The sequence below is a fragment of the Fistularia commersonii genome, chromosome 6, assembly GCF_037954325.1.
Source record: "Fistularia commersonii isolate RoL2024-O1a breed Wild chromosome 6, RoL_Fcom_v1.0, whole genome shotgun sequence".
NCBI classification, from domain to species: domain Eukaryota; kingdom Metazoa; phylum Chordata; class Actinopteri; order Syngnathiformes; family Fistulariidae; genus Fistularia; species Fistularia commersonii.
The window spans coordinates 12,260,180-12,275,931 of record NC_141289.1 but is presented as its reverse complement, the minus strand read 5'-3'; the positions used below and the strand labels follow the sequence as shown (position 1 = coordinate 12,275,931).

The following is a 15,752-nucleotide window of genomic DNA, read 5'->3' as shown; positions in this document are numbered from 1 at the left end:
TTTTCTGGGTTTCTGTCAAGAGCGATGGTGTGAAAATGTAGCCCAATTACAAATATCCATTCTATTCCAATAACATAACAGGTTGCTAAAATAAAAACCCTAAGAAGTTCTGCTGCGGTAATGTGGTTCAGAGATATGAAATAGGGCAGCTTGGAGGCCTGGTGACTTCATTCTGAGTAAAAATTTACCAACAAAACAGACAGTGTAAGGTCTTACAGGTATGAAAAAGGAAGAATATATTTTCACAATATTAACTCACTTTTAATATAAAGCCATGACAATGTTTTTTGGTCCAGATCCCGTGAATGTGTGAGTAAATAAAACCCAACATAAAGCATGAAGAAGGAGATGAAGTGAGATACCATGTGGATTATTTATACACTGCCAAATGATCCACTAAAATGAACAATGATTTCAAGACGAATATCCTGATTTTGGTTCAGAAAGACTACTAGTATTTGTTCTCTCAATATGAAAATGTTTTTTAATGGACAGAACAGGAGCAGGTTAACAGGATAGTCAGTATTTTACCCACTGTCAGCTGAAAAAAGGAAAGCTGAATATAAAAATGGGTTTCAACTGAATGGTTACCTTTCTTTAGGTCAATTTTTATCTTCTTGCCACCCTTCTTGTTTGTTAAGTTGGAAAGGCCAGGCATCACAGGACTCTGGGATTGGGTCCTGGGAGTTGGGGAAGAGCTTGCCGCCCTAGCTGGAGGACTGGGAGAGACTCTTTCCAAAGAGCCATGACCAGACTGGATCTCTACTGGTGACTGGTTGGTCACCACTGGCTCAGGGGTGTTGGCCTGTTTGTTTCTTCGTTTCATATCTTGTTTGGAAACGGGGTTGGAATTTTGTTTTGGCTCTGGCTGAGAGTCTGTCTTAGCACGGGCGACCATTGGACTCTTGGGTTTTGGAGATTCCTTGTCTTCGCCAGAGAAAAGTTGACCAATCAGGCTCTTCTCATATTGTGGCTTATTACCAACTGGGACGACTTCCACATGAATCAAAGGGGAGGACATGGCTTGTCGGAACACTTCCTGTGACCTACAATGAGAGGAAAAACACATCGATTTAGACTGCGGTAAAGCTTTTTTTTTTTTTTTTTTTTTTTTTTACATTTCTGTTTTCAGATATTGGTATGAAAGTAGAAGAAATTCCTGACAAGGACAGTAAAAGGGAAAAAAAATGAATAATGTACATCGAGCAAAATGCACAGACAACTGGCAAGAGGTGGATGATGCAGTGAATGAGCCATGTATATCCTTGGCGGAGTTTTATTTCTATTTGGATAATGTGCACAGTGACTCCTCCACAGTTGATATGGGACACTATGGTACGAGTCAGACGGGGAGACCTTACAGCAGCCTCCTGCTGAAGTTTTAATAGACCAGATCCAAACAACGATCACACAACACAGCATGGGGGAAGCAGAATAAAAGAATGTTTCCGCTCCAACCGGCTGAACATGCAATATCAAGATTGAAAAGGGTAGTTTTTGTGGGCTAGGACAGAAAAACATAACCAGGTTTTGTCTTGGGTTGGAAGGAAAAGCTAACTGTATCACTATTAATAATGGTAAGTGGGTAAACGTTTGAACACTTTGCATACTTCAGCTTTTGCTTTCATTCCTAACAGTATCCCTGACACATAAGTAAATGTGGAAATGAAATCCTTGAGTAGGCTTCCAATGGAGTGTTGTCTTTTGAATCTTTAACATATCAGTTTTCAATGCTTACGCCACTCTTCACTTTGCCTTTAGCAAAAATCAATTGGGCTTGCTTTTGATAAAGCTAACCATAGCTTAACAGCTCAAGCCACAACGCCACCCCAATCCATTTAGTGCAAGGCAAGTGCCTGGCTATAACAACACATCCTTTAGTTAATGTAAATTGGAAAAACAAGCCAAGACAAAAGATTTAAGTTTAGATTAGTTTTTTCAACATTTTTAAAAAGTTTTGTGGACATGATAGCACTTCAGGTATCAATTTATTTATCATTGTCCAGATTTTATTTGAAAGAGATGTTTTTCAGCTCTGGCCAAATCTCTGTATGATTAAATAGAACGATTACCTTGTTTTGACTTAAGTTTTGTGTTGATGGCTATATAATTGAAAAGGACTTCAAAACATAGTCTACTACTTACATGTGCCATTGTACTTACTGTGCAAAGGTCTTGTCTTGAAGCGGTGTGCCATTAATTTTGACAATACACTCATCCTCTTGGAAAATATTTTCTCTTTTGGAGCGACTGTTTTCCTCAATGCTTTTAATGTAAAGGCCCAGCATCCTTTAGGGAATATGAATATAAATATGAGTAAGCATGTGTATGATATCATGCCAACACTTCAGTTTATACATTTACACTTCCATACCTAGTCAACATTTCCATCTGCCATCCTTGGTGCGTATGCATGTATGTCTTTCTCTATCTATACTTACCGTCCACTAAGAGAGGAGCAGTATGGGACAACATGGATACCCAGAGGCCCACGGTCACCTGGAAAATCCACGGCCCTTGTCAAGGTGCTGCCAACATAACAGAAACTTTGTTAAAAATATGGTACAAAACCCGTTTTAGCATTTTATCTGTGTCCATTACATGTGCCTCAGGCGCCTACATTTACAGTTTGCTGAAAATGTATCCCTTGTGATACAGACCCGGGATCATTTAGATGTACAGGCCAATAAACAAACCTGAGGTAGGAGTGTGGATTGTGAAGCTAGAAAATGCCGAGTGATACTAACGTATTACTCATTTGCAATAGGATGCATTATAACACCAGCAGCCACTAAAGTTATTTTGTCCTGTTAAACCCTAGGCTGGAATGTGTTGATTATATATCAATCACTACTTTACCTAAATGCTCTGCTTTGCCACAGGGTCACAATGACATTTCACAGAGTATAATATCTCAGGTTGTCTTTTAGGTTCAGCTCATTCTGCATTTCTTTTAGATATTTTGTTCTATTTCTTTTTTTAACACAGTGAAGGTGCTCAAAGCTGCTGTTCTGTGAGCCGGCAAACCCTTTCAGGGCAGTGAGCAACAGCTTTGGGTCTGCTCCAATTTATTCTCCAATTTCTATGAGCCTTTTTGTGTATGGCTGGCTTAGATGTGAGTGGGGTGAGGTAACTGAAGAGACTGAAAACAGTATCACGATACCAGTACCTTTTTGGCCACAAGTCACAGAAGCATTTAATGCAAATATAATCCAAATGATACTTTGTGTATAATATAGTCTGAAGCATTGCTGAATTTATACAGGAAAAGCTTTGTGACAAAAAATTTGCGTACGTGAAGGAATTCTTTGCATCGCTTTAGCGCCATAAAAGAATCTCAGCATCTCCTGAAATCATTCGTTCCTCATAAATGCATCTGAATAAATATGAATGTTTCAATATTTTGTTTTCTGATGTCATCTAAACTAGTTTTGTTTAACACAAGCACGCTTCTGGACTTTGCAGCCTACGAAGTTTTATACTTGATTTGACCTGCCTACATTTGTAAATAAGATCTGGAGTAATGTTATGTATTGTAATTTTTTTGCTGACAATGGACACAGATTTTGAAGAAAATAATAAAAAACAGAGGGGTATGTGAACTTCCAAACTGTCTATGAATAAATCAAAATTTGCAATAGGTGTGAGGATTATTCTTGAGAAATCGCATGCTGTATTTTTATTCACTGTTTCCCAAATATAATGATCAGAGGAAGTACCAGTCAGTCTCCCTGCCCACATTCCTATCTACAGCCATTTTCTCTTCTGCCCTTCAGGTACTTGGGCACAGCAGCCAGACCTTAAACTAAAGGCAGAAGTCTCAATTTTTATCTCTTACATGGGCAGCAAGCATACTAAGTACATACTAATTTTATTTAATACGTCTTGCAGAAAAAAAGTTTCATCCCAAGACCATGCATTGAGGAAAAAAAGGACTTCATTTATCATGTTATCAAAAAGAATGCCTGTGAAATAAAAGATAGCAAATCAAAATATGCGACTGTCATCCATAAATCAAGGCTGTTAGCATCAAAAGTACAAAACAAATTGCTCTGCAATGTCATTGTAAACAAGGGCCATTCAGTGATGTTTATCTCAGATTAGTTTATATTGGCTGCAAACAGCACATTTTCCAGTTGGTTATGTAATGTTAGGATACTTTTATCAAACTGTTCTGTCACTGTCAACCTGCGGTAGCTAACCTTAGCCAGGGTCACGCAAACACTGTATAAAACACACACACACACACACACACACACACACACAAACACACACACACACACACACACTTTGCATTCTTGTTGCGACATCAACTGGATCCTCACAAAAAACATTGGTAGCTTGATGCTACATTGAATTCAAAGATATACACATCTATTCTGGCAAACATAATACGTCTAAATCACACACATACACAGACATACACACACAATTTGAATTCTCTATCAGGGATCATAAACAATCATACCGAGACAGGATACACATTCATGTAAACAGGTTCAAACCAGGTTATGAGACATGTATATTGATATGGTATAAGTGGTGCACGCTTACACACACACACACACGCACACGCACACACACACACACACACACACACACACAACACAACACACTTACACACACAGAGCATAAACAAGCTCATCAGAGGCAGCTTGTTAGTGCCACATGCTAATATGCAAAATAGCTTTGCTCATCCATTTTAACAGCCCACTGACACAAACAAACACAGTCGTTGGGGGTGGGGGAGGAAGTGGGAGGGGGGCAAATGAGGAGTGAGACAGATGGAGCTCCAACTCTTGGTTGACTTCCTTTACATCAACTACCAACCAGTGTCTAACAAACACAAGACCGGAACCTGCTGCAAATGTGCCCTGACTTGCTCACTACGGCTTCTTCAACTGCAAACCATCTGTTACCATGGCAAACTATATGTGAGAGTAATGGCTCCATTGTATCACAGTGCTGTCAGGACATCACAGCACTGCAAAATGCTAGAAAATCACCAACTTGCACTCCAGCCAAGTCTCCTCCTGAGCCCTTATAATTCTCAATGGAGGTATCCTGCCAGCTGCTGTTCGACTACTTAACATCCAGCTCTGCTCTCAATAGACTTCTCTTTCGTTCATTCATCTCTCTACTCTAGTCTCTTGCACATCCACTCACTCGGACACCATAGGTGTTACTACTGCGTAGCTACCCCCTGCAAGCACTGCTGCTGTTCACTGCTAGTCGCAACTTTTGCACGTGTTTACACTGTTTATATTGTCATATTGTTTAGGTGCAGCTTGTTAATACAAGCCCTACCTGTTTGTATAAATTGTTCACACTGTTAATTGTTTATTCTTAGTTTTTCTATTTTGATAACTTTTCTTGCATTGCCCACTTTCTGCTGTGAATGGTTTAAATTTCCCCACTGTTGTACAACTAAAGGAATTTTCTATTCTATTCTATTTCAAGCATAAACTTGCATTCACAATTAGAATACACATTATGACCCAGCTTTTATGTTCTAAATCAAATGGACAAACAGCTGATTTTAGCTAGATCAGTGTCAAACACCATACCTCTTTTAACAGGATAAGTATAATTAGGAATCATGCCTGTTGGAACTCAATGTTTATAATATAACACAAGCAAAAGGTTTGCGTGAAAAGAAAAAAACTAAACATTTTAATTTGAGTGAAACCATAGGGGCTTCACAATTACTGTTAACCCTCTCAGGCTCAAATTAAGTTGTAGTTGCAGGAAAAATCTGATATTTGGCTGTCGCAAATCTGCAACATCTGCCTGGAGAAGGTTAAGGCAGCCACCTTGTGTTGTGAGCACAAGTTAAATAGTTGCTTTGCCATATCAATGAAACTAAATAACTTCAATGTGTTGCATTTAGGAACCTGAATTAGTTGGTGAGTAATATGAATACAAAAGCCTTGCTTTAGCTTGGCCGGTGAAATGGGTCGCCTTGGAAACAAAAGTCCCTGGTTCAGTTCCAGAGCTCCCTCTCGCCTGGTGAAGTGTGGTTGAGGAAGTCTCTTAGCCCCTAACTGCTCTCCGGGACTCTCAGTGGCAGCCCAAATTTAACTCATCATGGATGAACCATGCATTAAATGTTGAAGATTAAAAATTTCCCGTTAGGGAATAACAAGGAATTCAAAATTCTGAAATAAAGAAAGATCTACGTAAAATTGTGACTGCTGTTACATATTTGCAGGATCAGAATTTCATCATTCACTATTTACAGTTACAGTACAGATACTCTTCATCAGTTTATCAAGCAATCAAAAAAGTCCCACTGATTGACCATCGTAACCTTTGGATTACACTTAGTCATTAAAGTTAGAAGTATAAAATTGAGAGTAGAGTCTCTCTAAGAGGACTGGGCCGAAAAATATCATGAAATTCCCACTATTATTTTCAATTGAATAATGGTAGCAAAAGAACATATGTTAATGCCAGTTTTGTCCAATACTGTGCAACACCTCAAAGAATATTATTATTTATCCGCTGGGTAGTGTTCATGGGTCACCACACTGAGGTCAATAATTTAAATCAACACCATAATCAATAATAACCAAGGGAAAGTATCATAGTTAAATTGAAGTCAAGCCTCCCACTGCTGAACCTTGGGACTCAACCAAATCAGAAATATTGATTGGAACACTGTTTTATTACATACAAGTGGGCGATAGTTATTCCACTCTTGTTGTTTTACAAGCATTTGACAAATGGTCACTTTTCTCAAAAGCTCTTCAACAAAAAGAAAGTGCAAATTTTTGAACAATTGTTAACTATATAAATGTTTTTAATAACTATTTTAACTACAATGCTTGGGTATGTTTTATTAGCATGTTCCACATGGTCCAACAACTTCTGCTCAGTGTGTGGATACAAGGGATGGGCACTTGATGCAGCCACACTTGCTTTTTCTCTTAAAATTAAGCTTTTCTCCTCTGATTAATTGTAACCTGATTTATCAGACAATAAATAAAACATCTCCTGAGATATATCAGGTAAATCAGAGATGGACAGATAAACTCAAGAAACAGTGGTTTCTTAAAAATGTCCAAAAAAATCTTCATACTTTTTTCTAATCAGTGTATAATAATATTAAAAAGACACTTGTCATTTTTATGTTTGTTTTTCCACTGGTCTTTTTAGACTTTCTAATGTCATTAATTCTGAGAGAAATTTATAAAAAAAAAAGTCTGTGGAATCTGCCTGGTAAATAAGTTCATAAGTAGAATCATGTTCCTACAAGACAAACATGGTGATAACACAACTCCTCCTAACTAAGAGGATGGAGGATTTCACCTGAAATTCCTGCTCTAAAACTCACCTCTGCTCCAGCTACTACAGATAAGAGAGCCAAACCGCCCACCAATGAGACTGTTTAATCCAGTCAGAATGTCAAGCTGTCAAACAAAGACTGGGGTGCTAATCCTCCATCAATCCATCTCCATCACTGCACCATGTTATGCAGCCTTGACCTGTCTGCTGCCATGAAAAACAACAAACACACCGCACATCTCTACTCACACACACACACCCTGAGTCACACACATACTTGCTCTCTCTCACCTGAAGTTAACCTGGCTCATCTTGGCAGGGTTCTCACTTGCGCGGTCCAGAGCTCCTCTCACCACATGGTTAATATCCTGTAAGATTAAGCACAGCAAAAGTCTACTTCAATAAAAGTAATGACGTTCGCTTCATGAAAAAGTCTCCTCCTTTCACTAATCTACACACAAAAAGTAGCAAGTTAGCAAATGCAAAAAATGCCCGCTGTCATTTATCAAAACAACCCAACGCGTCGTCCGTCACCTCTGCAGATGATCAAGAGTGAGAGATCATCAGACAATGAGGGTCCTACCAGCGCTACTGTCCTTCTTACACCGTCTATGTATATGTCAATCTCTCTGTCCCTCCCCCCTCACTTCATCACTGACCTGTGTCAGATAAGGCTCTATTCTCTCTTTTTAAGTAGACAAAATCAGCAGCTCCGGGGTGGAAGAAAGAAAAGGAAAAAGAAATGCCCATAAAAATAGACCAGCGACAAACTCTTGAGAGACACTGAACTTGAGGGTTGAAGGACAGAAACTGCGCCAAATCAAGAGTGCAATTAGGTCTTTCTGCCTTGTCACTTTCATTGTGTTCCAGGGCTAATGGCTAAAACAGCTCCCACCCGCCAGCTTGCTGCTTAGCAAATCCCCCGCCGCCACCATCCACAACTCCCCAGAGGACTCCTGTCACACATAGTACATATATGCTCTGTCACAGCTACATATAAATCTTCGACAGGTTGTACCAACGCCTATCAAATCAGTCATTGGGAACCATGAAAATATTGTGTTTATGAAACTACACACATGTGCTGCCTCAACAAATACTGACCCACTTATCAGGCCAGAGTGAGATTATCTCATAATGGAGAATGTGTGTGTGCGGGGGGGAAGGACAAGCTGGAGGCTCTATTGTTGATGTGCATCTTCCCGCAATATCATTCAAGACAGGCCTCTTCGTCCACTGTAGACACACACACACACACACACACACACACACACACACACACACACACACACACACACATGCACACGCTAATGCACATTTGAAATACTGTGGCTCCAGTTTTAGCTATTTGCAGAACATGCCCATGATAAAACAAAAGCTTGTTTATGCTTCACAATAGCTGTTATATACTTCAATGTAGGAGATGTGCATCTACTCATATCTTCACACACAAACTGTATCCTGACTGTTGTTAATACTTTAAAATCAAAAGGGCTGTGTCAAAACACCCAGCGTGTATGTAATCTCCTGATTGTGAGCAGTCCTGTTTATCCACACATAAACAAACAGCAGCCGTCTTCTTAGGGCTACCATGCTGTGCTCCGCCAATCAGCCGTTCCTGCTCCAAGGAAATTTCCAATCATTTTGTTGAAAAAAAAATATTCAGGGTTCACTGGTTTCCTCCCATAAAAATGCAGTAGTTTTTTTGGAGAACCTAAATTACCAAGACATGTGAATGACAGAGTAAAGGGTTGCATGCCTGTATGTGACGTGTGAATGAGAGGGTTGATGGGATGTCTATATGTAGCCCTGTGATTGTCAATGGTGAACTCCACCTCTCGCCCGGAAGGCTGCTGCGATAGGCTCCAGCATCTTTACTACCCTGACTGCAGGACATGCGGTGTAGATAATGAATGAATAAATACATTTACAGAGGGAAAAAAATACAGTGAAATTCTGTGTTGGAGATTTCAGTCTTGAAAAAACAAAACAAGTTCAAATAAACGTAAATCAATCTCACGTTATTTTCAAAGCCCACGCTACACTTTGCACTTAAAGTCATGCTTCACAAGAGTGACAACATGCTTTAGCATTAGTACTGCCACAAGTACCTGCAAAATATGTCTCCAGTAACAACTGATATTCCACCAACACTTTGCTCTCGTCTACTTACATATCAAGTGACAATTCTGTCACTTGAACTGAAAGTGACTTCTTTTAACATTTACACCGCAGCAGACACCCACAGCATCTACTATCACTCACTTCAAATGACACTTTCAACTCTTGTCAGTGTTTATTCTTTGTGTGTGACACTTCAGCTCATTTCTGTACTTAAACTTTAACTCTTTCCTGCCCTTCAACTTAATGTTAAAATCCCAATTTCTAAGATGCCTCACATTTTAACTATGACTTCCATAAGAGAGCATTGTCATCAGCTATAAAAATACAAATGTAGTGCATAATGCGAGAGTGGTTTCATTATCGGAGATTTTTTTTCCCTTTAAATTTAAGCTTTCGCTTTGTGGGACCAGGTAACACTCAAATTATTTGTGAAACCTGTCTGAGACATGTCTTCTGGCACCAATATCAGGTTGCCAGCCCTGTTATTACACTGAACAGCACAATGTTTTTAGGGGGCTGTTTGTAATCTGAAGTGCATGTGAGTGACAGATATATGAGCGGCAGGGTATGTGTGAGTGATGAAGTGTGTGTTTCTTTTGAATCATCCAAATGCTGTTATTTACATGCTGTTTTGAAGGCAGGGCTGAGAAATATAGTGTGCTTGTAGGCAAAAGAGTGTGTAAATGAACACAGCTTTACAGAACTATCCACATACACTTTGACCCCAAGTCTTATCCATCACATCAACCTACAGCCATGCTCACACACTTTTGCCTGTGTTCCCTAAGAAAACACAACCTCAAACAAGTAACTGGAGAGCAGTCCTCAAGGGGTAGCAGCACAGGGGTACAAAAACACATATCCAGCAGCTCGCAGGAAAAAGGCAGACTGCAGACACACGCGGACTGAGGCGGCAGAAATTGATGAATTTCTGCTGTCAACTGTTTATACGATAACTGAGTAAAATATCAATGCTGGCCAAACTGTAACACAGTGAAGTTCCCCTCCCTGCTGTGTTCGCTTGTATTCCATCAAAGTATCCCAAGGTGTAAAAATAAGCCAGGCATGTATGTGGGAATATGGGAGGAGGGATAGAAGAGGCAGAGACTGATGGATGAAAAAAGAGGAACAAAAGCAAATACTTTAACAGCTGCTGTATTTGACATGTAAATCTAAACACCTCATTTTCAATATGGAAGTTGGCAGAGCTGAGTGCCTGTTTCGCACTTGCATATTTTATTTAGTTTGATAATAATGATATAAGGTGATTTTTAAAAACTATGCCCTTATAAAGCTGAGTATTGCCTCAGATAGTCAGACAACTGTTCCCTTCATTATCCTGTTGGCGTTAATTGGGATGGTTTCCAAAGCAAATATTGCCACAACCCAACCAAAAATGGCATACAAAGTGTTAAAATAAACTTTATACAATAAAAGTTATTGTACAATTAAAATAAATCAAATAAGAAAGTGTTCTAATGAACCATGAAGCTTATTTGTATCCCATTATTTGTTACAGGATTGTTATGAATGTGGTATTAACAGATTAAAAACTATTCTCAACGTTTCTCAATACAGATATTTATTTATAAGTCATTCAACAAAGAGTCATCATTAATTGTAAATGCATAGGGGCCTTCTAAATAACATTAACTACCAGTAACCAAGCTGTTCTGACTTCACTGCTTTTATAGCAGATTAAAAACAGCTTTGTGGACTTTGAATGTGACAATACGAAGAAAAAAATTATCCATCAAATTAAGTTCTTGAACAAAACACTTAACCTTGTCTTTTAACTTCTAATGAACTCCATTCCCATTAAAACTGGCTGTGAATGGATGACAAAATGAAAAAAATAGTCTACATTATTTAAAACAGTCTCTAGGCCTATTGAGAACAATATAGAGGACTGTGGTTAGTGTATTAATGCATAGATACTTAATTAAATCATTTTTTTAAGAGAAAAATGCGAATTTATTCATCTCTACATAATTCTGTTTCTATAATATGTAATGCTTAGAGAAAACATTGATTTACAGCTTTGGGGTGTATACGGGCAGTTCGCTCCATCTCAAGAGTGGTTTCTCATCTATAATACTCATTAAATTCTATAAGCTGTGACATTACTGTGCAATGTATCAATTGTGCGTGAGTGTACAAGTCAGATGTCTGTATCAAATCACTTAGAAACTCTCTGACATTTCTTTATTGAAAATGTCTGTTGAAAAATGACAACCATATGGCCAACTGAGGGGCATACCAAATGAGGATTAATTGCAACCAGACAACCTGTGGCCCTTCAGAATGTTCAGTTCAAAGCGAAGGGACTTCTTACCGTGAAGAGCATCAATCATTGAGTTTACAAGATGAAATGTAGCCAAATCCCATAAGAAAACAAAACTGAACCTAAACAAACAACAATTTTGTCTTAAAATGAAACCAGTGACTTTTGTTTTGCAGAGTTGCTGGTGTGACAATTGCATTCCAATTCAATACAGGGTATGGATGGTGGAATTCAAGCCAAGGGAAATATTTATAAAAATACACACCTTACATATTAAGCAGAATTCATCAACATTGAATGAACCATGAATTAATATTTTAACGTTTATAGATATTTATTCAGAAAAACATTTTTCCCCAATTAATTATCTCGTAACATTCATCGAGCAGTAGATAAAAATACGATGAGTTTTTGACAAATGGGAATAACATTTTAGAAGACAGCGGCAAACCATTTTCCTTAAACCACACAAAATACTGGAGTATTACTGCCTGTGAGCTAAGAAGGAATGGGATTTAAAAGATGAGGTCTGATGTTGCGCTTCATCGGTCGCCAAGGAGAGGGGTGTGGATTTCTGCAAACAGTTGTACAGCTCTTTTAAATCAGGTATAATAAGTCTGTTCACTCTGGCCTGGGCATGGTTTTTTGAAATATATAGGGCTTGATGTTTTTCAGAGCAAGAAAAATGAGCTTTGTCAGTGTTTACTTTCTGTCCACTGATGCCAGAGTGGACCGCTTAGTCACCACTGAGTCGAACATAGCAGGACTCATTTCTTCCATCCCTTTCCACACCTGAGGATGTAACCCCCTCGCTCACACAGACTTGACGTCACAAAGCCTCCATTTTGTCCTCCCCAAAAACACATATACAGACAACGGTACAGAGAAGGACAAGAAAAGGCAGCAAACAAAGGAGTAGTTGATGGTGGCCCATTATGAATAGATGGCATGTACTGGAAAACCCTTTCAAAGTGCAGCCTGGAGCACAGAGCTGGACCACAAGAAATGATTTTGCTATTTGTCTTCAGTGAGGGAATACCACACACAACAAACTCATTGGCAATGCTAGTTCTCTCTGTTTTTTCCTTTTTTACATTTTGGGTGATTTCTAACTGCTGGAAAATTACTTCGAAAATAAAAAAAGACAGCTGGAAGAACATAAAACATTTGATTTGGACATACTTAGGAATTTAAGAAGCTTGGAGGGCTCAGTTAACTGTTTACTCACCAATTCAGGAGCCACGTTATTCAGAGCGGGTGCATTTATAGTTTGGGACGGTGGTGCCAAAGCTGAGTCACTGCTGCTCCTCACCAATAGAGGTAAGCCTAGGATTTGAGACAGAGGAGAGGGATTGATGCTTCTTTGCATTAGGTTCAACTTTGATGAGCAAAGGTCAGTTGGGATGCACATGTTCACTTTTACATAACCTATTTTATACAACCCATTTTTGAGAGGGACATGTATTGCCTTCCAGAATGCGACTTGTGTTTGGTAAAGGAATAAAAGACATTGGGGTTTGGTATTATTATGAAACTTCATGTGTATTGTGAATCATATATATATTTGTATTTATTTGTTTGCATCACAATAATGTAAACCTGGAAATGTAAACCTCACATTGGAATGTAGATATGAACAGTCCTAAAATGTATAGGTTTTGTTCAAAAAACTGATTTAGAAACCTTCTAGAATCACTGTTGGAAATGTAACACTCCCTCCCTGTTCTAAACAGAAGTTGCACAACATTTCCCAGTCTTTGTAGAGTCACTGTCCCTCCTTATATTTAGGTCTCTGTGAAATATCCAGCAAGAGCCTTATCTAACACTTGGGGTCAGAAGAACTGACCAAGCAGAATATTCGACAAGTTCAGACTCAAAGTATTTGACATACTGAATATAAGACTGTTTTTTGTTTGTTGGCTGCAGTGTCTTTTTTTAATTATACTGGTGTGCAGTGAAATTAAATTGGATTCTATTTGCAAAAACTGGAAACCATTTTTCCTTATTTTTGTGTCTTCTACAGCAAGCAGCTGGGTAGTTTCATGTTCAAATGAGCCTGCTGGGGGTAAGATGGGTCCCTAAGGCTCACTGAGCTATTCAAACAGATTTGACCCCATGAATGTAAAACAAAGACAATTCTACAGCATTTGTTGGCACACGGACATTAACGCATTAATGCAAAAAGAAGTGTCTCACACTCCAAATTATTAGGACTGAATTCAAAAACCACAAATGGATCATTCATTTTTTACTGTTGTATATATGTGTGTGTGTGTATGCATGTGTGACTCCTTTCTGATCATTTTTTAAGCACTCTCGGAGAATTCCAAGACCCCAAGAGTCAACAAACAACCACACCCACCACGCACATGCCCATTAAGTTAGCTCTTGCCTCAGTGGCATCTGCAAACACACACACACACACGCACGCATGCACGTATTTGCACATGCAATAACCATAACTGTTGACTATCCCGCAGAGGAGCTGGTGGAAAGGGAGTTTACATTTTCATTGGCAGATCTGAATCCGCAGTAAACCTTTGCATTTAATATCTGCTCAGAATAGAGCAGGCTGGTATTTGTGGATTTAAAGCCCTTTAACATGGTGCTTTCTAATCAGGTCAGAAGAAAGACCAGAAGGGAAGGGACAGAAAGAGAAAAGTCATTGGATAGTGGCAGAGAACTATGGAAGAGGGGGAAAAAATGCAGGATTGGGAGGCTAATAAAATTCTCGCCTTTCCTGTAATCAATCTCTCTTTGGAGGGTCATTGACAAGGTCCTAGTTTAACATTGTCAGAATTGAGAGTTAAGGAGGAGAACAAGTAGGGGAGGAGAAATTGCAAAGGTCAGGTTGTGTGTGTGTGTATGTGACTGAGTGAGTGAGTGAGTGAGTGAGTGAATGAGTGAGTGAGTGAGAGAGAGAAAGAGAGCATGTTGAAACCTGGTCATTTAAACTATTCCAGCCACACACTTACAATCTCAGACAGGATACAAGTGTTCACATTCTTCAAGTCCTTTTGAAAACTTTTCATTAATCATTTTCTGCTGGACAGGCTTAACATCAGTCTCACCCTCCATGCCTTGCTCTCTCAATCTAAGACCAGTGGAAACATATGCTGAAAGTCAATTTCCCTATGTGAAGGAGGTCAAAGGTGTCGAGAGACACAAACACAAAACGTGCGTTTCTTAGAAGATGAACTGTTTTAATCTGATTTCACTCCTATGTTTTCAAACATTATTTCGCAATGCAGACTATGAAGAAATATTTTTTTCATCAGAAAAAAGCTGCGCTAAAAATATGTGCTTTGATTTCACACAGAAACACAAAGACAATATTCTACTTCCACTAGGGTGAGAAGGTATCAGAAGCAGACCGGCACACTGTAATAAATCAATCACTGCGGCAGATTTCCATATCTGATTTCTAAATGCATGCCTCCATTCCACCACAAATTGTCAAAGAAACACTACATGCAGGTGAAACTATACAAATGCAAAAGCACAGAAAACCATCTATATTCGGTTTTCAGAAGAACTCCGATTCTCACTAAAAAATATCTTCAGACAATTTCTGACAGACAGATGAACACACGGTAAAAAGACATTTTGAACAAATGAATGTTTTTTTTTTTTTTTTAGACATTCTGTGAAGACCAATACATCTTCAGAGAAAGGAAAGCTGAGCTTAAGAGCAGCACTTGCAAAGAGGTTCCACAGATTCTTCAGACACCGACTCATGAACCAGGGAAAAAAAAAAAAACAGCTTTGATTGTGTTGCCGATTCCAAATGGGCTTTATCATTAACCCGCGTTCATGGCGGCATACACCTCCTTCCACACTCACATCAGCAATGCTAATGATGTGCCTTTTTAGTGACCAAGGCTATGCCATGGTCACAGTCAGGCCCCATTTCCCAGCGGTCAGCCCCACAAATCCTCCTCCATTTATCCATCCGAGTCAAATCGGTTTCCTTTAATCCTCCCACTCCTTCATGCTCCTTGGTCAGGTCATGTAAAGGAACCTGGTTGTCACTTGCTGTGCCCTCTGACCTCCACTC

The 15,752-nt window shown here is 39.1% G+C and overlaps 1 protein-coding gene across 3 annotated transcripts in view; it reads right to left on the bottom strand.

Moving 5' to 3' along the window:
* Window positions 1–15,752, bottom strand: part of pard3ba (par-3 family cell polarity regulator beta a) — a 158,507-nt gene that overhangs the window by 102,831 nt on the left and 39,924 nt on the right. For all 3 annotated transcript variants that reach the window (XM_086148140.1, XM_086148141.1, XM_086148142.1), the window contains 5 exons: window positions 12,924–13,021; window positions 7,579–7,655; window positions 2,442–2,528; window positions 2,164–2,289; window positions 592–1,046 (listed from right to left, as the gene is read on the bottom strand). In XM_086148140.1, coding sequence (XP_086004266.1) covers window positions 592–1,046; window positions 2,164–2,289; window positions 2,442–2,528; window positions 7,579–7,655; window positions 12,924–13,021 — 843 coding nt within the window. The remainder of the gene's footprint in view (window positions 1–591; window positions 1,047–2,163; window positions 2,290–2,441; window positions 2,529–7,578; window positions 7,656–12,923; window positions 13,022–15,752) is intronic.